The sequence below is a fragment of the Hippocampus bargibanti genome, linkage group LG15 (assembly GCF_051943395.1).
Source record: "Hippocampus bargibanti isolate YZ-2025 linkage group LG15, ASM5194339v1, whole genome shotgun sequence".
Lineage (NCBI taxonomy): Eukaryota > Metazoa > Chordata > Actinopteri > Syngnathiformes > Syngnathidae > Hippocampus > Hippocampus bargibanti.
The window spans coordinates 3443838-3468983 of record NC_142748.1 but is presented as its reverse complement, the minus strand read 5'-3'; the positions used below and the strand labels follow the sequence as shown (position 1 = coordinate 3468983).

Genomic DNA, 25146 nt, shown 5'->3' with positions numbered 1-25146 from the left:
CACAAAACACGCAGTATATTTTTATTCAAATGCAAAACACCAATAAAAACCGATTAAAGTGTCCAAAATCTACAAAAAAATTGAGCTGCGAATTGGGCATTTTCAGAAAGTCCCGCCCCCAGTTCATTACGTCACACCAAGACGTCTTGCATTGCTGGAGAATCCAAACAATGGCTTCAGATTCGGAGAATATGCTTTCTTGTTACACAACCAGTGAATGAATATGATTCAAATAGTTCTGAAGAGGAAAGCATACATGTTTGCAATTGATTAAAAATTTATTCCATGCCATTTTGAGGCAACATTGGGGGGGATCGATCACCAGAAAAGAGGCACAAAATAGCAACCTCCTGTGGCCACCTCCGTTTCCACAGGCTGATAAATTCCTTATATGGAGCTTGGACGCCCTCTTCTGGTGGTTTTTGGGTGCAACACGGTTTTCAGACCAAACATGTACAGCAAAATACATTGACGTGATGGAAGGACTGCTACAATGTGTCTGTTTTTGGGTTAGGGGTATTCCTATAGTGACGTCACGTACGGACTCGTCACCAACTCAAAAACAAGACTTCCTGAATATTCAGAGCGAGTCTTAAAACGTAAAATATAGCTATATGCGGTGGGATCTTATTAAAATACACTCAGTAGAAGTCATTTGAAGCCATTTTACAAATTATGGACACAACTTGTCCGGAGACGTCGGTTGTCCTTTGAGTTTGTTACAGTTTAGATATGATGGCGATGACGAGGGTTGACAAAGCTAAAAAGCTACAAAGTATTCAGACAATACATTATAATATATAATATGATATAATATACAATATATTAAATTTCAAACCACTATTGAGATGTCAAAAATCATCTTTAAACTATTAATTAATCAATTTATTCATTCATTAATTAATACATGTATTTTTTTTATTCATTTACCTATTTTTATGTTTATTTATTTACCCATTTACTTATGTATTTATCTATTGATGCATTCATTTAGATATGTATATATTGATATGTGTATTTACTTATTTTTTAGTTGCACCTTCATTTATTTATTTATTTATTTATGTATTTATTTATGTGTATATTTATTTATATGTCTATATTTATTCATGTCTTCATGTTTTATATATCTATGTATCTATGTATGTATTCATTTATTTATGAATTAATATATCAAATTATGTATACATTTATGTATTTATTCATATATTTATGTATTTATGCATCCAATGATGTATCTATTTATATCTATCTATATATATATACATAATATATTTATCTACTTATCTATTTATTTATTTGGTGATTTATGTATTATGTGATTTATTTATATATTTGGGGATTTATTTATTTACATTTTTAAATGCTGAATGAAGCGGTGATTTATGAGAAGACTAAAGAACAAAACAATAAAATGGTCCTCAATTCAGTTTCCTGACGATACCATAAGAGTCCAGGTCGGACAATATGGCCGCAAAAAAATAAAATTAACAAACACTAACTTTGCATTTACACGGCAAAACTGTTTCACCATAAAAAGGCAGACTGATCTGCCACATTGGTTACAAAAACTCATAATAATAATAAAAAATGGGAACAAGCAAACTACGACATTTCGGAAAAAAGTCAGACTTGTCTTACCAGCTCTCTTAAATCGCTCCATCAGGTTTTGCCTGACATCCTTTTGGAGATTAAAGTAGTCATCTTCTTCATCAGGCTTCTTTAAGTAGAGCGGAATGTGCTGGAACACGATGATGTGTTTGGGTTCCTAAACCGGGACAAACTGCTGGTGATATTATTGTTGATTGATCGGTCACAATGAATAAGCAGCAGCTGGCGCCATTTACTGAAGACGACGCCACTTTGTTCAGTTGCTGTTCCAGCCACGTTTCTTGAGCTTCCTTTAACTGCGGGCAGGCCGAAGCGTCGTAGAACAACTGGGAGTTCAGAACGAGGAAGAGGACTCCACCCACCTGAGACAAAAACAATAAAATCATTCGACCGAACTATAATTAACTACGTCGATGCATATGTGGAATCGTCGCAGCTTGGAATTGAAGCGGATTTACGTAAAACAGGAGATGTGAGAAAATCTCTTTTCATCAATTGATGCTCCAGCTTCGGGTTTGATTTCAACATTTAGCTTGTAGCAGACGTGTACATTCCACCATGACATTCCTGATCCACTGGTGAAAGGGACGCTTTGATCCACTCCCCTTTCATCTGCAGCTGCTTCATGCAGCAAAAAGGGTGCAGAAAGTGCTTCAGATTGAATGAGTGTCTGTATCTTTGTGTTACATATTTAGTTTTTTTGTTCTTTTGACTTCTAGATGGCGCTGTGAGAGTGGCTGCCTTTCCAGATGCTCCTGTATTTTATTTTTTCTATTTCTTTCTTTCCTTTTCTCTTCCTTTCATAACTTTTGTGCTGTGAAATGTAAATTTCTCCACGAGGAGACTTTTAAAGGCTATCCTAGATAGCTATCAATCTCGATAGCCATCTATTAGCAATCTATAATATACAGTATATACCTAGCTAGCTATCTCGATAGCTACCTATTAGCTAGCTTTCTTTCTATTTGAGCTATTTCCAGGCTGAGTGAACGCTGGTGCGTGTGGCTGCCGTTGCTCACCCACAGAAAACATATCCTGTGACTGTAAAGTGACCTTGAGAGTTTTGAAAGGCGCTTATAAATGAAATGCATTATTATTATTATTATTATTAGTAGTAGTAGTAGTAGTAGTAGTAGTAGTAGTAGTAGTAGTGTTCTTATTATTATTATTATTTTTATCCAATTAAAGCAAAAATGCCTTTTGTTTTCATCTTCTATTTGGGCCTGCAAAAATTTTATTTATTTTATTGTAGTTATTTTGCCCTACATCTAAATTAAAGGAAAATCGAATAGTTTAAGAACCTGTACTTTTGTCCCCAATACTCTGACCTTTGTGCCTGAAGACATAGTCCATCTATTAAAAAAAAAAACAAATCTAATTAAAAATAACATGAAAAGTGTTTATAAAAAAATTATGGAGAATTTTACAATGAAAACTAATTAAGAGTAACAGTTAAAACAAAAGCAAAAAAAGTCCCAATGAAATAAAAACTTATTATGATGACCCATGAAAAAACTTAACTATAGTTCTAAACAGTCAATTAAATGATTAGATACATTGACAAAACTGCATTTTTAACAGCAGAAATTATGGAGGATTTGAAAAACGCCTGAAGAAATTTCTACATTTTTGTCATGCGCCGCACACCAAAACACTAAATTCAAATTCCAAGCGTGCGCTATTCCCTTTTCTGCGTTTCATTTTTTGTCTTGATAAAACCATCAGTTCGACTCGTCGGTGAGCAACGGAGGAACAAATTGACAGACATTTCAATGTCATGTTGATGATGTCGGCTAATCTGCATTTTGATGGCTCAACAGCCAGCGGAGAGGTACAAGTTCAGATAGCTCAGATAGCTTTCCCGCACAATTAACAATTTCCACCCAAACCGAAATGAAACCTTCATTAACCTAAAAAGCCACAAAAAAATTGTACGAATTATAAGAAAAAAACAGGTCCGAAATAATTTTCACTGCACTTGTACAAAATATGCTAACTAAAACAACCACCCAAGTATGAGTTGCAATCGCGTACCCAGAAGCTGAAATAGTCATCGCCCCATGCGTTGCAGTACTGCTCAACTGTTTGGGGTGTCGGGGTATTTCCAAGGTCATGATTGCCACTGACGAACACGAGTGGGATAGAAGGCTCCGTTCCCTTCAATGCCGTCTTGAGGTCGCGTTCTTGATCGTCCCTGAAAGGGGTTCCTGTAGATGAAATAAATGCCTTGTGAGAAGAGCATTAAATGAGTTGACTTACTGGGAAAGAACGAGTGATACTTAAATATACCATATTTTATGTATAATAAATATGCTAGTGTATTGTAATGAAAGAAATAAGCTGTACAGTACAATAAAGTTGTTTTATTTACATTTGTGATGGAAGTTGTCAATGGATGGTAGCAATGGTCCATCGTACTGGGACAGGCTGATTCTTCATGTTTTCACTTGTATGTGTGTCATGCCCTATATACGATATAGGTTGGCACTCTGCAACCTAAATAGACACTAATGCACACCTCGTTCGTGATTTTCGATGATCTCCTTCTTCTACTCGAACGTAAATTTCTTTTGTGTCCTCTTTGGCTGAACACTAGCCTGTGGAGGGGTCTTTTTCCGTCCCATGATAGCAAAAGTACTCCACTCGATAACAAACCATGTCTGCACTCAAAGAAAGGTGGTGACGAAAACTAGTCCGTCAGCCACTGTTCGACTGTGTGGTTTGGTTCGTCCACCGAAAACTAGTTCGTTAGCCTATATGCTCGCAAATTTAATGTTTGTGAAGTGAGCTAAAACGTTCGTAAGCTGGGGTATCACTGTACATACATTCATACCTGTGGACCAAAATAAAAATCTAACGAACACATACTGCAGATCATATAGATTGTGTTAATGTGAGAACCTACAAGATGCAGAACCAAGAGACATTAACACACAATCAAATCAATAAATTCATTATTTTTACCAAACTTTTAAGCCAATGAGAAGTCAATGTAGTTGTTGGAATACAACACGCATTTGGTACATTTACATGCACCATGGTTGGTCTGACCAGACTGTGTGATTGCACCAAAAGTGGCCACTTGTGACTGGATCTCATTTCCGCCCCTCCGTGTAAAAAGAAATAAATACATCGAGACTTTGTGCGCAACGAGTGTATACATTTGCAAAAGTACAGGATGTCATGGTTGCATTTACGTGAGCACAGACATTCGGAAGGGATGATGATGACAGGGGGTGAAGAGGTGCTTGATGTAGGCAATTCGCTGAGAATCAAAAAAAAAATAAATGGCACTAGAGGGTTTTTTTTTCAGTTGGAGGGCTGCAAATGCAACTCTTTACAGATGATAGGGTTTGTTTGTGTTTCCTTCCACTGTGACCAATAATGATCGTCGGGCCAGATGGCCGCATGTGGGGTGCAGAAGGAAATCAAGATCTTCAAGCTGAGCTGGATGTGGACGAGAACCATCTATATTGGATTTTAGGATGTGGCAGATGCTTTTTTGGGGATTTCTTTGGCTACATACTGATGGCTAATTTTGAGCAAAATAACAAATTACTCGTCTTCTGATGAGGATGCCAGCTATGGGTTTCCTATCGTCGAAAAATTCTCTTAGGGTTGTTTTTCCATCTCCCTGACAGACTAGCTCTGCGGATTTATCATGTCACCATCACATAATCTAGCCTCTGCTATAATTCCAAAGGGCGTCACACTCGTGAAGCCGAAATGAAAAATAGGGGAGACTGTGCAAGCTATCGTTGGAAACGCTGAGGCGAGTGTTGCACCTGTTAGCTCCGTAATAACCTCACCATTACACACATTTTGGATTTTAAATGGAGCAATTCAGCATACACACTTAGAGTCAGCATATCATGCCGATGTATTGACTTTGCGGGAAAATAATATTTTTTTCAGTGTAACCTGGAAAACACACATACGAAAATAGCACTGTCCATAGTTACTATCTTCATTATCCACTTTATAGTTAATTTCTTGGATTGGATTGGATGAACCTTTATTCGTCTCACAGTGGAGAAATTAACATTTCACAGCAGCAAAGTTATGAAAGGAAGAGGAAAGGAAAGAAAGAAGTAGAAAAACAAAATACAGGAGCTGCTCGAAAGGCAGCCATTCTCGCGGCGCCATATTGAAGTCAAAAGAGCAAAAGTAGTAGTGGTTGAGGAAATAGTGATCCAAGACATCATCTATAGCAGGGGGTGTCAAACTATGTTTTTTGCAGCGGGTCACATTGTAATAATAATAATAATAATAATAATAATAATAATAATAATAATAATAATGCATTACATTTTAAGTGCTTTTCAAAACTCTCAAGGACACTTTACAGCCACAGAAAAGCATAGGTACTATAATAAATAAAGTACAATCACAAATACAAAGGAATAAATAAAATACAATTATAAATAGAAACAAGAGAGAGCGCTACACAGAAAATGCAATTTTAAATACAGTAGAGTCTCGTTATATCGATATTCAAGGGAGTCCGAAAAAATATCGATATAACCGGGACTATCGATATATCAGACCTTGTTTGCATGTAATTTTCTCAGTGCGTGCATAGAAATAGTATCGATATAACCGGGACTATCGATATATCCGATATCGATATAACGAGACTTTACTGTAGTTGGGTTTTGAGATTGTAATTTTGATTGTACATACAGTAAAGTCTCGTTATATCGATATTCTCGTCGGAAAAAATATCGATATAACCGGACTATCGATATACCCAATGCTGCGGCATGTAAATTTTCTCCTTGCGTTCATAGAAATAGTATCGTAATAAGCAGTACTATCGATATAACCGATATCGATATAACGAGACTTTACTGTAGTTGTTTTATTCTGTGATTTTCTTTTTAGTCATCTGTACCGATGCTAAATATGTTCGTCAGGGGGAATATGTTAAGGCAATTCGCTATATGAACACATTTTAAACATCTTTTTATTTCCTTACACATTGTTTTTTTTTTTTTTCGGACCTCTGTTTTTATTATACGTACGGTCAATGACGTCACATCCTGTATCTTTTTGTTATTACTTTTGATTCCTACTTCATTAATAAATGACCCTAACAGTATCAAATTCATTTTTTTTGCCGCGGGCCACATTGGAGTAATGGTATCCTCTCAGGGGCCGTTATGATTTTGGGGAAGCCATAATAATAATAATAATAATAATAATAATAATAATAATAATAAATATATTGTAAATTTCTCCATTGTGGGACGAATAAAGGTTTTCTGATTTTCTGATAATACATTTAATTTTAAGCGCCTTTCAAAGCTGTCAAGGACACTTTACAGTCACAGACAAGTATAGATACTATAATAAATAAAATACTATTATAAATAGAATACAATACATTAGAATGTTTAATCCCCTCCACATATTACATATAGAGTGCACAGCAAATTACTGCATAATTTTGCAGTAAAAAAATAATGACTTATTGTGGTTGACATGGGGCATACTGAAATTTTGGTTTAGAATTCAGCAACCATTTTGGAATTCCACAAGTTCGATTTGCTTTTGCGGGCCGAATAAAATTATGCGACAGGCCAGATTTGGCCCGCAAGCCTTGACTTTGACACCAGTGATCTCTAGAGTATTACTGGCAATGTCAATTTCTCCAAAAGAGCACCAGGGAGTTTTTTTTTACCCATTCAACAGGTGTGTGTATATATATATATATATATATATATATATATAGTAAAGTCTCGTTATATCGATATCGGATATATCGATAGTCCCGGTTATATCGATACTATTTGTATGCACGCACGGAGAAAATTACATGCAAACAGGGTTGGATATATTGATAGTCCCGGTTATATCGATATTTTTTTGGACTCCCTTGAATATCGATATAACGAGACTTTACTATATATATATATATATATATATATATATATATATATATATATTTTTTTTTAACAGTGAGCTAAGAAGTAGACTACGCGGGAAGCAGAGCTGGTGATATCAAGCCACTCTCAAGATTTTCCGGTAGACTGAAAACGAATCGACATCCATTAAAAGCCGCACACCAGATGGGAGATTTTAAAGAAGCTGCGGTGCCTTCTGTTTTCTCATAGCTCCAGCTGCCGACCTCAAATTCAACAGTGAGTCACCATCATTCAGGAGTCCATTAATCTAAATTTGAGACACCTTGATTCATTTAGTAGTTAGGATTAGCAACAAACATATACTCTGTCCAGGTCCAAAAGACATCTAAAATATTCTAAAATAAAGACATCCATGTCTTCCGAGTGTGAGTTTTTGCAAGTGGTGTCAAATTGATGTGTGAACCGAGCGAGCTGGATCAAACTTGTGTTATCAGCAGTAATGCAAAGGCTTTACTGGACGGTAAGGATGAAGAGGGATCTGGGCTTTTGATCTACCAGTTGATTGACATTCCTATCTTCACTCGCGGCGCTTTGAAGACTTTATATAAAATATATATATATATATATAAAAAAAAAGAATAAAATACATAGATGGGAGCGGTCAGGAGTTCTTTTCACAATTCAGAAGACAAAAGTTAGGGTCAGGCTGTTTCTGTTTCTGCAGCAGTGAATGCAGCTTGCATGTGAATAAAGCCAAAAGGTTTTGATTTGATAATTATTCACACTCATTCGCTGCCATTCCAGAATTCACTGATCAGCACTGATCAGACCTCTGGCAATGTTTTTTTGCCTTCAAACAAATGACTGTTGTTGTGGTTTACATGAGACAATTTGAAATGTTGGTTCTGACATTAAAAAGAATCATCGAATTTCACAAGTTTGATTTGCTTTCGCGGGCCGAATATAATGATGTGGCGGGCCAGATTTGGCCCCCAGGACATGACTTTGACACCTGTGATGACAGGAAGTGAAAAATTAAGAAATTGAGGAGTTTTGTAGCTGTAATGGGGTCTGCTTTTCCGGGAAAGGTTGTGACGAGTAGATTCTTACCCCTTTGAAATACAGAATTTCTACATTGAAAGACTAACGAAGACTTTTGATTGGAGTTCACCATGTGATATTCTGTCTCAGTAATATCTGCCTTCAACTGCAATTATTCGAAATAATGTCAGTTTAAGCGAAATAACCCAAGGTAATCTGTACTTCACTTTTCATGAGTTTTACACACGCGACAACACTCGGATGCTTCTTCCCTTCTGCACCGTGAGGAAAACGCCTTACGCATCCCCGGGGATACCGCGTGAATGCTTTGTAGTGCTCATTAGGATGCTACTACGTCCAACATGTTTTGTCTAATTTAATGAACTCACCATATGAAACTTTTTAACCGTGTTTTTTTTTTGTGTATTCGTCACTGCAGTTCAGGTCAATCGCTGTTATATAATTCTCCCCGTGCCTGAGTAGATTCTATCCGGGTGTTTCTATGTGCATTGAGATTGGTTGACGACCAGTCCAGGACCAAAATCAGGTGGTATAGATGGATTGAGGTCCAAATCTTTGGCCTCAAAAGTCCCTTGGAAGTTCTTCGCACTACTACCTTTTTACTTGATTAATCGCACACTGCAAATTTCAGAAATTAGTCTACGCTCAATTCCACTGGTTGGGTCAATGAAATTGGAGAGTGGACGTCCTCATTCCATGGTCTCAATTCCACCCTTTGGATGCCCCTAAAACACAGCTGACAAGCAGGGTATCCCAAAGAAACATTCCTGCAGTTAAATGACAGACGTCAAAATAAGGGATGAGATAGAAAACAGCAGCTGTTTACACAAGATTGAGCACAGAAGTGAAGTGACGATGTCAGATAGAGCCAAAGGAGATATATATATAGGGAAATATGTGAGAACAGAAATACAGTTGCCAATTTTCTGTCACCAAACAGGCGTGCGGCAGTCACAATGATGGCTGACAGCTCGCATCCCTTGGCCACAACCAAATCAGTCTGCAATGCAAATTGTTTCAGAGGAACTAAAGCGCGGTCAGACAGCCATCAACAAGAAAGACCTCCTGCTATGACACTTTTCCGAACTATGTAACGTATTTTCCGGACTATATATTGCAATGGAGTGTTGGTTCCTTGTATTTGATACAATGCAACACTACAAAAATATGTTATCTTGAAAAGGAGGGTAAAACAAAAATAAATCGAGAACAACACACTGAATAAGTATACGATATGCTAATGTTACATGACGTTTAAAAAAAATGAGAATAATCCTGGTATTTTCATGTAACATGTTAAAAGTTACTCGGATAACGATAACAGAAAGTACACACTACCAAATCACTTACAGTAAAGTCTCGTTATATCGATATCGGATATATCGATAGTCCCGGTTATATCGATACTATTTCTATGCACGCACTGAGAAAATTACATGCAAACAGGGTCGGATATATCGATAGTCCCGGTTATATCGATATTTTTTCGGACTCCCTTGAATATCGATATAACGAGACTTTACTGTACTTTTACTTACTTTTACAGCACTTACTTTCTTTGGAGGCATGATTAGGGGCTAAACTCTTCGTACACCTATATTAAACGCTAGAGCAAAACGCAGCACGTCCGCAAGCGACAACAGTTGGTCAAGTAGAGAGCGATACACCCGTACGCCGCTCAGCACCCCACCCTCGCCTACACACTCACACGTATTGAAGAATATCTCGAATATTTTGTTCGAACTGTGAGGCGTTCGAGAACCGAGGTACCACTGTACATAAATAACGCGATGGTGAATCGTTGTGTTTTGCACCAAGACTACTATTTGATACTCGCCGACACAAATTCCCAGCAGACAAATCAGCCCATTTCCAACGGCGTTTGTGCGCCATCTTGTGCATTTTCTGGGACGCTACATTGCTGTCATTGACAGCTCGAATTGATATGGGATGACTCCTTTAATCGATTGCAAACATGTATACTTTCCTCTTCAGAACTATTTGAATCATATTCATAAATGGATGAGTAACAAGAAAGCATATTCTCCAAATCTGAACTCTGTGAGCCCATTGTTTTTTTCCTTGAGCAAGGCAAGACGACCTGGGGTGACGTCATGAACTGGGGGCGGGAAGTAAACAAAATACACAGTAAATGTCCTGATCAAAAGCCGAAATCTTATTGGGAACAGAAACCAAAGCTTCCAGAGAATAGCTGGGAGGGCTGTGCGTTTTCATAGATAAATATCAGCTGCTGTCATGAGGGAGGATGTTGTTTACAGACTGGCTGGGGAAACAGAGGAGGCAAAGGCTCGGAACCTTCTCTGGCATAAAATATCTCACATCGCTGAACCATCTCGTCGCCTAAACACAGATAAGTTAATTTCATCGGAACGATGAAAGGGAGAGAGCCTTGCAATAACGAGAATCTGTGCACTAATACTGTATATAAAAGTGCATATATGTACAGCTTATCTTTTAATCGGCCCCAGTAGGCTTTCACACTGCGCGAAGCTATTCCTTCTTGAAACAGCCAGCTTGTTAGCATTACTCGCATGAAAGACTTTACAGAATTTAAAATTAACCGGTTGACCTTATTAGTTTTGACTATACTTTGCAAGTAAGCAATGTGGGAGGGTGGGAAGGGTGAATGGACACGTGCTAGAGAATAGATAGAATAGAAGTTATCATATTTAACATTTTCATGCTTAGAAGGCCCACAATGGAAGCATAGAAAATCTGGGGTCAATCTGAGGTGAACAGACACAGCCTGTTAAACTGTCATCTTCATGTAGGAGATCTGGCCTTGGGACTAATTTACGACTCGGTAAACTACTTCACAGGAAGAGCTCAATAGCCAGGTTACAAATCTGTCAGTTCATGGAAAGGACAACAAATGAACATGTCTATGTTCTGTTGTTTTATTGTTGTTGGTGCTTGGGACGTCCGAGCGCCTGGTATTCAAATCGAGAAGACTATGTTTTACTAATGTATCAATATCAATTTGCATAAACTCTCAATAAATAGCTTGGCATAGGGCTGCAGAATTTGGGTGTCGGTCATGAATGGCTGCGTCCCCTACCGGCAGTAAAATACAATGTTCCTGTGTTCGAGCCTTTGCTCACGGTGTCCGACTGCACAACGCTGAACAAAATGGAACGCAGATCATTGCAAGCACAGCTTGTGTTTTGAAATACAGTAAAGTCTCATTATATCGATATTCAAGGGAGTCCGAAAAAATATCGATATAACCGGGACTATCGATATATCCGACCCTGTTTGCATGTAATTTTCTCCGTGCGTGCATAGAAATAGTATCGATATAACCGGGACTATCGATATATCCGATATCGATATAACGAGACTTTACTGTAGTTAACCGCTATCTGCAATTTGGCGGAGTCATTTCAAGCGCTATGAAATAGGTGCTGGATTTTGTGAGCCTGCCTAAATTTCCATACGATGCTCCCGGGGCTGCTCGAGGATCATTTTCTCAGACTAAAGGACTATCCCGAATTTAAAGTTAACACCGCTGGCATCTGCGAGTTCTAATCAACTCTCCCAAAATGAGGCCAGTAATTGCAAGCCAGCTACATTATTGATACGACCATCTCATTTTTACTGGCCATACGGCTTCACATATGGATATTATGCATGTGCGTTTTGCTCTTCGTCATGAGGATGTACTTTTTCTGCAGAATCGTCACTCGGTCAATCACATCAAGCACGTATTGTGCATTGGGGACCTATTCCAATTGGCATACAAGATAGGAATTTATGTATGTATTTAGTTATTTAGCTATTTATTTAAGGTGGGAATTTATGTATTAATTTATTTAGCTATTTACAGTGAGACCTCAACTTACGAACTTAATTGGTTCCCAGACAGAGTGTGTAAGGCGAAAAGTGTGTATCTCAAAAAGAAAATTCCAATAGGAAACCATTAAAATGGGACTAATCCGTTCCCGGGTTTCCATAAAATATAGTTTTTTAACTAAATAAGCCTTAAAACTACACACAACATACCTTATTCTATGTATAATAAATTTGCTATTGTATTGTAATGAAAGAAATACACTGCATTGTATCATAAAGTCACAAAGAGAGGCACATTACATGAGGACTGTAATTAAAGAAATAAACTGTGCTGTAAAATAAAGTTTTTTTTCAACTTCTTCGATTGCCCGAGACCGTCGCTTTGAGTGCACGGAAACACCTTTTGCTACAGACGCACCTTTGATGGCTTCTGTGTTCCGGAGAATGGGAGCAATGGTTGACTTAGCATAGCCGTGCTCGGCCACTAAATCACACAAACGCACACCTCCTTCGTGTTTTTCAATTATCTCCTTCTTCTCAGCGACTGTGATTTTATTTTGTGTCTTCCTGGGCTGAACACGAGCCTGTGGTGGTTTTTTTTTTTCGGTCCCATCATAGTAAAATTATCAGCAAAAAGCTCCAAGTAGGCGATCAACGTGTGCATTCAATGAGAGGGGGTGTGCAAAGTAGCGCCGGCTGGAGCGCTGTTCGGTCGTGTGCTTCCGCCGAAGATCACTCCGCCAGCCGTGGTGGGTGTGTATAATGAAAATAGTGCTTATTATAAGGTTTAATTTTCATAAATTAGAGGTTCTTAAGACGAAAAGTTTGTAAGATAAGGTGTTTGTAAGTTGAGGTCTCACTGTATTTAGCTATTTGTTTTTTAGTCATTATTTGTTTATTTAAGATTTATCATTTTATTGATTTTATGCATTTTATTTTATTTATTTAGCTATTTATTTTTATTCATTATTTGTTTGTTTAACATTTATCATTTCACTTGTTTAACATTTATCATTTTTTTTAATTTATTTTATGTATTCTATTTTATTAATTAATTTAACTATTTAGCTATTTGTTTTTATTCATTATTTGTTTATTTAATATTTATCATTTTATTTATTTCATATGCATCATTGTATACATTTATGTATTTATTTGTTTATTTAGCTATTTGTTTTTTATTCGTTATTTATTTAATATTCATCATTTTATTTATTTTTGGCATTTCGCCCATGTATTTATTGGTGCATTTATTTCTTTATGCATGTATTTATTTTGTGCATGTGTGTGTGTCTGCGTGTGTGTGCGTGAGTGAATGAAAGAATAGAGTAATCTTTAACTGATTCACTGCCATTCACAAATGTAATCGAGAATTGAAAATATGACATATAGAGCGCCATTCCCGAATTTGTTCTGGTTTTGTTTTTTTTTTTTCTTGTTTGGGTGCCGATAGAGCGCTGCCCATGGCCTCTGGCAATGTGTTTTTCTTATCCACAAGGGGGCAGCATTTCACTTTTTTCAATGTTAGCGCTTTGTTCCAGCTTTAGCTGTTGTTTAAGCCCTATATAAACCAATGTCTTGCATTGTATTTTGAACAGCCACCCTCATTTCACACTCATATAACTCCAGATCCATATAATTAAGGAATTGCCACTATTTTTTTATATAAAACAAGAGAGTCTGAGGTTTTTTACACTGTATTGAATGCTTATGTAGTCTTAAAACTCAATATTCTGCGGGTCTTGGAATTTGAGTGACAATGACAAAAACCCTGGCACTGGAGTGGATACATTTTTGCACACGCCCGGCAGTGAATGAGTTAATTTCAATTCCCATTAATCAATCAACCTTAAAACAGGTTGGGTGTATCCCGAATGGACTGTTTTTACCTGGCATGGCGTGGACCAAGTCGCCACACAGCACCATAAATCTCGGTCGAGGACGCAAGTGGTTCACGGCTTCCACCGCTTGTTTGGTGAGCTCAATTTCCTCAGTCAATTCATCACCTCCAACGTTGCAGTCACCCTCTCGCCATGCCTTCATCATGCCTAGTTGAGGGTCTGCAGCCTGGATGAAGTAGAATGGGCCTGTCCACTCATGCTCGATATCTACAAAAGAAAAAAAAATGTTAAATAAAAATGAAAACATGGTTTGGGAGCATAAGAAAATAAATGTCAATGCCCCCTTTGACCCTCCAAAAAAATGAAAGAGGAAAGGTAAATTCTCTCATGAGCGTGTCCAAAACAATTTTCTCCATCCTTCATTTCATTTCATGTCATGTACCTGAAGCAACAGACTGCTGCCACTATGCAGTCATCTGCATGCTGAACAGATCCCCTCACTCAGCAGGGGTCCAGGACTATTTATCATACTCTGTGTTTAACATGCTCTCCGCGTACCTCACTTCCGAATAAGAGTGTGATAATTCTCTCTTCGAGAGGAATTTGATGGACTAAGACCAAGTGACAAAACTCTGTCTGACTTCTGGGGGGGGGGGGGGGGGGGGGACAGACAAGAACAAGCCAAACAATCCCCTTTAATATAATCAACATTTTAGAAATTAAAATGACACGCACATACTATTTAGATTACCGTTACTTCTAGGGGAAAAATGACAGTAGAACCCTAAATGTTTTATTGCTCATTTGAGCGCACAATTTATTTTTCTTTGTGAGGAGTTGATAAATATGAACACGTGAAACTAAAAACAAATAAACCCTCAATGAATTGTGACTAACTTGTACTTAAAAGACATGGATTACTGTATTACCGTATAGCAAGTTACCTTTTTGATAGCTTAGTTTTCAAATCAGTGAGTCATCAAAGTCCCTGCCCACAAACCAAGTGTGAAATTGAGTAGGTGAAAAATCTAGAGCAATTTTTAAATTGGCTGTGTAATGGCTGCCATAATTCCTGATTTTTCGGGTACTCTTCAGAAGCCGGTTCGAAACATGTAGAGATTTTGATTGTTAGGAAAAAAAACACTGTTAAGGCACACATTCACCCTGAATGAAGTTAGCATTGCATGTAGTTTTCCTGACATAACTATAATCATTACACATATTTTGCACCACACGCCCATTTTAATTTCTAAACACTTAAAGCCAACGGACGTCTAAATGTGCTTCAATTTACACAGCGGCATATTTAAACCACAGGGAGAAGCATATGCAGAAGCATTTACGCTCTTCATGTGAGCACATTCGTTTTATAAAGCTGCATGGGGATCTCAAATTAATTCTGCAAGCCTTTAGTTTCTCCGGGCGCAATTTATAGAACAATGGCTCTTTCTGCAGTCATATATATGAACAATTTTACTGACAATGAGGAAGATTAACGCACGCACGCACTCCAAGGCGACTGTAAAGCGCCCCTTATAAAGTGTACACATCTTGAAACACAAATCGCAGAATCTCCCATATGGTAGATCTTAAACTGGAAAAAGATTATCATCGTTATTTGAGAATGAAGCACACAACTTTGCCATAGGTAGATTATTGAGATTACTCTGCATGTTCTCCTGCACGCAAATTCTAAAACGAAATGTTATGCAACACCACTGAACAAGATAACAAACAACACGTCTAAAATTAATATGCAGGTAGTTTTGACAGCTTTAATAATATGCATTCCGTGATGGTGCAAATTCTTCATTTAAGAATTGCTGCACGGAAACATTTTAGTTTAAGTTTCTTTTTAACAAGTGCGAGTCGCGTTTGAGTTTTAAAGTTATCAAAAGTAATTTGCACACAATGTCGCCGCAGAATATTCAATGATGAGAAATTCGACGATAATTCGTGTTTTACGGAACCGGTGACCTCAACTCAGCATAACGAAACGACAGCTAAATTGTTAGCCTCCAAGTTTCGTAACCGGTGCTAAAAAAAAGCTAACGCAAGCCGAGTACCTTCACTGAGTCCAGTGAATGTCCGATGTTTTGCACGGAGAAAGATATCCTCCGGTCCAGCCATTGGATTTTCAGATTTCAGATGTTCCAATCTGTTATTTGCCAAGCCAGTCTCCTGCCACGGTAGTTGTACGGCTACAAAGCTAACCGGGGCGACTATCGGAAATCGATTACAATGCCTGTTTTGTCAGCCTGTGTCTTCTGCTGTGTGACGTTCACTTGTATTTTTACTTCCATTTCATGACATTACTTTGTTTTTATTGGATGTCTTGACCAGCAATAGTTAATAACCTATTCTATTCTGCTGAACATTAGCGGGAACATAACATTTTCTTTTTTTATTATAGTCAACTCGGCTTCAACTGTAATCGTCATTACATCAAAATTATTACATTACTGGTCACTTCACAACGAAGCTACAGTTTAATGCAAAAAATGACTTTCTTGCTAGCACTCACTGTTTATTTTGTTCTAAAAGGGTTTGCTTTTCTTGTTTTTTTGTTCAGACCGGCCCAAACTACTAAAGACACATTCCATGGATATCGTGCATAACTAGCCAATAATACTGATTCTGATTTTAAACAGATTCTTATCTTACAGTGTATTGTCGGTGTTCAAATACCTGACATGTTTGAACACCGACAATACACTGTCTGTAAGATAAGAATCTGTTTAAAATTAGATATCAAGTAGACAGGATGAACTTAATACAACTAATACTGATTCTGATTTCTATTCGTTTGGTCCATTTTGCTAACGAAACTAAGCCAATTATAATTACTTTCAGCATTAAAATCTGCACGACAATAATCATTCTCTTTTTATGAAGATAATTAATGCTCTCAATCTTTTGTGCAAGTAATGGAAATGGCCATTTGGTATTTGGTATAATGCAACTTCCTGCATACTGTGCGTTTGTGAAGCACGTGTAGTGTTCAAATACTAATATAATCGAACACGATAAGTGGATTGGATCATGATTGGGTGGATGGTGTCCACTCGACGTTTAAAATACGTATAAGCACTTTGGACAGAGATTCGGGAGTTTCAGAACCATGGAGAGTGCTCTTTTAAAATCAGTAGACGTGACCAATCGAAACTGGGTTGCGTAATCCACCTGTTCATGTATTTTGTGTTAATTTCTGATAATTTTGTCTCGGACATTCAAGGTATTTGAGGTGACTCACTTTCAAATGTTTCCAATTTTTCCCACATCCCCCCCCCCTCTCGCTCTCTCGCTCGCTCTCTCGCCTAGCCCCTCTCCCTCCCTCTCCATCCTGTTTTCCTCCTCCTCTCTTTAACATCACCAGGCTCTCCCTACCACATTTCTCGCTGCGCTCTCCTCAGTGCCGCAAGTGGTGCGTAAGAGTGCGCCGTTGGATGCGTAAAGTGCAGCACGCTTTGGGAGGAGGGAGGGATGATGATGGATACTACAAAAGCAACCAGTGCTTTGAATCTCGCATGCTTTTAGATGCCGTTTAGATGTTCGTCAGCTCGGACGAAGTCACGTTGCGGTTCGGGAGGATGTTTCGACACTTTTCAGCGTGGCATGACCGCGGCGTTTCAGCGTGAAGTTGAACGCAGGAGGAAGCGACCATGAGAGGCGACTCCTTACTCCTCGGCTTCTTGCTGCTCAAAGTTACCGCTCTGGTGTGTAAAGCGGACGGGGAGCCCGGATTACTCGGGGGCTTCGTCATGATCGCCACGTCCAACAGCTCCAACGAGGAGGAAAGCGTATCCGAGGAGACCCCCCATACCGAGGACAAATGCCGAGGTTACTACGACGTGATGGGACAGTGGGACCCTCCGTTTATTTGCAAAACGGGCAATTATTTATACTGTTGCGGCACCTGTGGCTTCCGCTTTTGCTGCTCGTACAAACACTCTCGACTGGATCAGAGCACCTGTAAAAACTACGACACCCCACTGTGGATGAAAACCGGACAGACGCCGTATAAGAAAATGAACAAAATGCACGACAGCACCAAAGACAAGACAAATTTAATTGTTTACATCATATGTGGAGTTGTTGCTATTATGGCGCTGGTGGGGATTTTCACCAAATTGGGTCTTGAAAAGGCGCATCGGCCACAGAGAGAGAACATGTCCAGGTAATTTTAAAATGTTAATTACTTTTTGATGTCAATGTTTGAATCAAAATCATCTTTATTGGCTAAGTATGTAAAACACACGAGGAATTTGTCTACTGAAGAGCACGCTGCACTAGTATCATCATTAAAAAGACATGACAAATAAGTATAGAGGACACTAATAAAGGCTCATGTAATCTAATCTAATCTAATCTAATCTAATCTAATCTAATCTAATCTAATCTAATCTAATCTCTTAATGTAAACGGTACATCTCAGAAACAACAGTGAGACAATGTGCAAACTATCAAGCAGATACTGGTTCAAGTGAGTACTAAAGCTGTAGCGACAATGATTATAACGCACGGGTGTCAAAGTCAAGGCCCGCGGGCCAAATCCGGCCCGCCACATCATTTTTTTCGGCCCGCGAAAGCAAATCAAACTTGTTAAATTCCATGATGATTGCTAAAATCTGAGCCAAAATGTCATATTTTTGGATGTCAACCGCAATAAAAGTCATTATTCTTGACTTCAGATTTGAAAACGAGTTATTCATTAATTTGGTGTGTGCTCTATATGTAATATTTGAAGGGATTTAAACATTGTAATGGGTTCCCCAAATTCATAATGGCCCTCGAGAGGAAACCATAACTACAATGTGGCCCGCGGCAAAAAATGACTTTGACACCCCTGTTATAACGGGATGATGTTCAACAGGTTTGTGCGAAATTGCAACAAAAAACAGGCACTATACAGTTATACAGGTAACATTCGACTTACGACCGAGTTCCGTTCCAACCAAACGGTCGTAAATCAAAATGGTCGTAAATTGAAATCCACTCAGAATGTTGAATAGAGACTCGCAGGCTAAATGATTCGCAAACTCCCACTTTTAAAATGTTAAAAATAGGGTCTGGAGGTCGCGGTTGTAAGTACGGGTGGTCGTAAATCGAGCTGGTCGTAAGTCGGATGTTACTTGTATTTGGGTTACTGTTAAAGAGTTAATGGCTAGGGGGAAGAAGCTGTTTAAATATCTGATGGATTTGGTGCGCATGGATCGATAGCTGGAAAAGGTGGTGAGCAGGGTGCGGAGGATTTAAAAGGCACTACACAGTTATATTTGGGTTACTATTAAAGAGTTAATGGCTAGGGGGAAGAAGCTGTTTAAGTATTTGCTGGATGTGGTGCGCACGGATTGGTATCTGGGAAAGGTGGTGAGCAGGGTGCATAGGGTTTAAAAGGCACCATATCATTATATTTGGGTTACTGTGTGAGAGTTAATGGCTAGGGGGAAGACGCTGTTTAAGTATCTGCTGGATTTGGTGCGCATGGATCGATAGCTGGAAAATGTGGTGAGCAGGGTGCGGAGGGTTTAGTAGGATTTTCTATGCTCTTGTCTTGTTATAAGTCATTGAGAGAAGGTAGGGCGGTGCCAATTATTTTTTTCCGGCGTCCTAACTGTCTGTTAAAGTTGGATTTTGTTTATTTTTTTGTGGCGGTGCTAAACCAAACCATGATGGAAGAACATACTAGTAGAAGATACTAGCGCTGCGCGTTCTACCAGGGGCAAATTCCTTGTGCGTTCTACATACTTGGTCGATAAATATGATTCTGATTGTGATTCTGATTTCTCTACTGTGAGACTAATAAAGGCTAATCTAATCTACCCTAATATATTGACAAAACAAACAAAAACATGAAATCGATCACATGCACTTTTGCACACAAAGCCCAAAACAAGCCGAGTTGGATACAGTTTTCGTTCAATACAATTTCCTCTCTCTCTCTCCCAAGCTTTTCTGCATCAACTGTGCTATGGCGTAACATTACGCGAGCCACGCTCCCGTCAACAGGCGGGGGCGGTTTCTTTCACACGAGTCTAAGCATCGCGCTCCATTTCCTCAAATGCTCTCATCGGGGTTTAACAGTAGCATGTGCAATGATCGGGAGAAACCAGCGTAAATGAATGTGAACTAAATAGTTGTGTCAATCTTGCATGGACGATGCGACCAATCGCGTCGGAAGATGTTGCTTCTTGTCGGCTTAGTGTGGCTGAATAATCAAATTATACACAGGAACACGCGTGTTGTGCTAAAATATGCGGGATTTGAATGCATACTGTACAAAGCGATTGCTACTGTATTTGGAAGTATCATTCCAAATGTTCATAAACAGCAAATACAATGACCGGATGTCAAAATTAACTCATTCACTGCCAGACGTACAAAAATGTATCCACTCCTGCGGCAGGGTTTTTGTCATTGTCACTCGAATTCCAGGACCCATAGAATATTGAGTTTTAGGACTACGTAAAGAAACCTTAAACTATCTTTTTTCATCAGAAAAAAAAGAGTTAATTCCTAAATTAGATGGGTCTGGAGTTATCTGAACGTGAACTATGGGCAGCTGTACACAATACAATGCAATGCATACACATTGATTTATATAGCGCTTTAACAACAGCTGAAGCTGGAATGAAGTGCTTAACAAAACTGTTTGCATAGAGTAAAATAATAAACATCAAAAATCATCTTTTTAACTCATTCACTGCCAGACGATGTGCAAAACTGTCCACTCCAGTGCCAGGGTTTTTGTCATTTTCACTCAAATTGCAGGACCCAGATATTAATATTAATATTAATATTAATATTAATATTAATATTAATATTAATATTAATATTAATATTTATCTTAATTTATTTTATTTTATTTTATTTTATTTTAATCTTATTACTATTGTTATTATTATTACTATTATTATTATTATTATTAATATTATTACAATATTCAGTTTTAGGACTCCATAAATACTCAATTCAGCGTAAATAACCTTAGATTCTCTTCTTTCATCAGAAAAAAAGTTAATTCCTAAATTAAATGGGTCTGGAGTTATTTGACCTTGAAATAGGGGTGGCTGTTCAATGCAATACATACATATTGGTTTGTATAGCGCTTTAACAACAGCTGGAGATGGAACAAAGTGCTAATATTGGAAAATGGGAAATGATGCCCCCTTGTGGAAGTTTCAAAACATTACCAGAAGCCTGGCCAGTGCTTTATTGGCACCCAAAAAAAACCGAACAAATTTTGGAATGGCGATCTACATCATATTTTTAATGGCAATGAATGAGTTATGCTGGATGAAAAGCCGAAATAATGCTAGATGGTTCTATCACTGTATACAAAAAAAGAATCTACCAATGTTTTCCAGGGCGGTGGCCAGTGTGCTGCAAGGTGGGTGCCCAGGTGAGCAGTTCCGGGGGGAGGAGACCCTTGGCATGCATTCCAAGCACTATGTTTCCAGGGGTGCCAACCTTCGTAAGTTGTTTGTTTGTTTGTTTTTTTGCCTGTTTGTCAGAACAAAAAAAAAAAAAAAAAAAATCGGAGGTTAGGAGGCTCATTTAGTGCGGCTTGAGTGTGGCTGCTGGAGGAAGTGCTTTAAACCCCCACTGTGTGTTTCTATCTTCAGCACACTTGTTGGATGTATTTTTATACAGAGCAGATGCATTACAATGAGATGATGTCACTGGAAAAGGAGATGTGTGGGTGTGGGGGGGGGGTGGTGTACCAACTGGGAGTTTCAAGGGTGGTTTGTTCACAGAGAGTATCCATTTTGGTGATGTCTGGCGGGCTACTATTCTATCAAGCCTCATTGTGTTTTAACATTCGAGATCAAACAAAATGTAAAGATGAATGGACTTGATGATACACTATTAGTGTGCAAAGCACTTCAAAGTAACTCCAAGTGATTAAAACAGCAACCAACACATTTTATTTGTTCGTGTTTGGCTGACAATTTGCGATTAATGTTCATTATGTACTATGTAGTTATATGTCTTTGGAACCATTGATTGTTCTACAAGTCAGCGCTAAGAGTCACCACCGTTCTTTTATGGGCTTGTCCGAGTATCGCCTAATATTAGTACAATAAAGTGTATTTATTATTATTATTATTATTATTATTATTTATATATGTATTTATATATTATTATCATTTTTAGTATTTTTTATTTTGCCAACATCTACATTAAAAATGTTTTTGAATTATAAATAGAGATAGGGAGGGAGAGAGATAGAGAGAGAGAGAGAGCGATAGAGAGAGAGAGAGAGAGAGAGAGAGAGAGAGAGAGAGAGAGAGAGAGAGAGAGAGAGAGAGAGAGAGAGAGAGAGAGAGAGAGGGGTATAGGGACAGAGACAGAGAGACAGACAGAGAGACAGACAGAGAGAAAGATAGAGTGACAGAGACAGAGAAAGAGAGAGAGACAGAGATAGAGAGAGACAGAGACAGAGAGTGTGAGAGAGAGACAGACAGAGAGAGCGAGAGAGAGCGAGACTGCAAGAGAAAGCGGGACAGCAAGAGAGAGCGAGACAGAGATGCAGAGACAGAGAGACAACGACAGAGGCAGACAGAGACAGACAGAGACAGAGAGATAGAGAGACAAAGTGACAGAGAGACAGCGACAGAGAGACAAAGAGACAGAGAGACAGCGCCAGAGACAGATAGAGACAGAGAGACAGAAAGACAGAGAGACAAAGAGACAGAGAGACAGAGAGACAGAGAGACAGAGACAGACAGAAAGACAGCCAGAAAGACAGCCAGACAGAGATAAATAATACATGAAAATGCTCCTAATTTAATGGTTACCACATAAGAACCACAAAAAAAAAAAAACAGTCTTTTGCTCTTTGTCGGTGGGCGTCTTTTTTTTTTTCTTCTTTTCATTATTATTTATCTTTTTTTTTTTTTTTCTCCTCACAGTGGGAGTGATGAGATAGCGGAATGGCCTCTCACCTGAGTGGAGGCTACTGTGAAATGCCGATTACTATTTGCAGTGTGGAATCTACACTCTATGAACCCTCCGAATCCTCCATCTTGTGTGTAATCACATGGACTGTCATTAACCTCTGAGATCTGGGGGGGGGGGGGGGGGTAACGAAGCCTCCGTAGAAGACAGCTAGCCAGATTGGTTCGAGGCTTCTTCCACTCACATGAGTGATGATTCATTATAAGGGGCAAATAGGGGAAATCTGGTTTGGAGAGGAATCAGGTGTGGATTTTGGCTGGATATAGACACGTTGTTGTTTTTTTTTTTTTTTTAAAGGACAACCGACACCTTTTTTTTTTTGTTTCCTAACTGACATCAGAAAAACATTTTTTAGCATCTAAAATACCCTGAACACGCAGGCGGATATTTTTAGTCAAATGCAAAACATCAATAAAAATGAGTTAAAGTGTCCCAAAACTACTTCAAAATGACCTCGGAGATGCCGAGTTTCTGAAGGTCAAGCCCCCTTGTTCGTGACGTCACACAAGGACGTATTGCCTTGCTCTAGAATCAAAACAATGCCTTCAGATTCGATACAAGATGGTTTCTTGTTACTCATCTAGTTATGAATATGATTCAAATAGTTCTGAAGAGGAAAGCATACATGTTTGCAATCGATTAAAGAAGTCCTTCCGGGTCATTTTGAGCCGTCAGGACTCCAATGTAGCGTCTTGGAAAATGCACAAGATGGCACCCAAGCTCCGTTGGAAATGGGCTGATTTGTCTGCTGGGAATTTGAGTCAACTAATATCAAATAGTAGATTTGGTACAACACACAACGATTCACCATTGCGTTATTTATGTGCTTTCCTTCTAATTTCGCCGTCAACAACGACCAACATGAAGTTTTCAGACCATACAAAGTATCCAAAATGCATTGTGTGTTGCTTTCTCCGTCAGGGGCGTTCCCTCCGTGACGTCACGTCAGGCATCGTTATCAACTCGAAAACAAGACTTCCTGAATATTCAGCGCGAGTCTTAAAACGTAAAATATAGCTATATGCGGTGGAATCTTTGTAAAATACGCTCAGTAGAAGTCATTTGAAGTGATTTTACAAATAATGGACACAACATGTCCGGTGGCGTCGGTTGTCCTTTAAATGATGATTAGGATGATGCAGAGAGTGAAAGGGGGTGTCAGCGTGAATGCCAGGAGTGGGAAAGAGAATAATGGAGGGGTGGTAATTGCAATGTAAAGATAAGTGCTAAGGTTAAATGGGCCACTCGCTTTTGCTGCACAAAGGGCATTTGTTCCCCCCGTGAAGCACTGTAAAATCTATTCTGAGCGCATATATTGATCAAAGCTTATGGCATGATTACCTTATTACTGACATCAATGGAGCTGCTCTGGCATTTCGTTGGCGAATAATTCCTTTTGTGTGTGTCAGTCAACGAATTCAAGTTTTTTGGGGTGTTTTTTTGTGAATAGATCTATGATGATCATTCATTATTCTTCAATGGGGGCTAACAATGCTAACAATCACGCTTTGCCTGGTTCTCTGATTGCTTTTAACTATGTTAACAATAAAAAAAAAGAGGCACATAATGTTAATCAGTCTGGAAAATGGCCTGAATTAGTTCTGATTTCGGGCGCTTTTGTGCCTTAAAGGACAACCGACATCACTTTTTTGTTTCCTAACTGACATGAGAAAAACGTTTTATAGTATCTAAAATACCCAAAACATGCAGTATGACATTTTTAGTCAAATGCAAAACACCAATAAAAATGACTTGATGTGTCCAAAATCTGCAAAAAAATTCACCCGGAAGTGGCGAGTTTCAGAAGGTCCCGCCCCCTTGTTCGTGGTGTCACCCCAAGATGTCTTGCCTTGCTGGAGAATCAAAACAATGGCTTCAGATTCGGAGAATATGCTTTCTTGTTACTCATCCAGTTATGAATACGATTCAAATAGTTCTGAAGAGGAAAGCATACATGTTTGCAATCAATTAAATAATTTATTCCATGCCAT

At 38.5% G+C, this 25146-nt stretch overlaps 2 protein-coding genes across 2 annotated transcripts in view; one reads left to right on the top strand and one right to left on the bottom strand.

The window, feature by feature from the left end:
- cpped1 (calcineurin like phosphoesterase domain containing 1) overlaps positions 1-16416 on the bottom strand; it is a 28111-nt gene extending 11695 nt beyond the window's left edge. Inside the window, exons 1-5 of the mRNA XM_089016090.1 lie at positions 16261-16416; positions 14243-14461; positions 3646-3818; positions 1848-1973; positions 1642-1768 (exon numbers count right to left, since the gene is read on the bottom strand). Coding sequence (XP_088872216.1) covers positions 1642-1768; positions 1848-1973; positions 3646-3818; positions 14243-14461; positions 16261-16324 — 709 coding nt within the window. The 5' untranslated portion in view covers positions 16325-16416. The remainder of the gene's footprint in view (positions 1-1641; positions 1769-1847; positions 1974-3645; positions 3819-14242; positions 14462-16260) is intronic.
- Positions 16417-17607: 1191 nt separating this feature from the next.
- The window catches only part of shisa9a (shisa family member 9a), a 57184-nt gene continuing 49645 nt past the window's right edge, over positions 17608-25146 (top strand). Inside the window, exons 1-2 of the mRNA XM_089016089.1 lie at positions 17608-18371; positions 21562-21668. Of these exons, the coding sequence (XP_088872215.1) occupies positions 17857-18371; positions 21562-21668 (622 nt within the window). The 5' untranslated portion in view covers positions 17608-17856. The remainder of the gene's footprint in view (positions 18372-21561; positions 21669-25146) is intronic.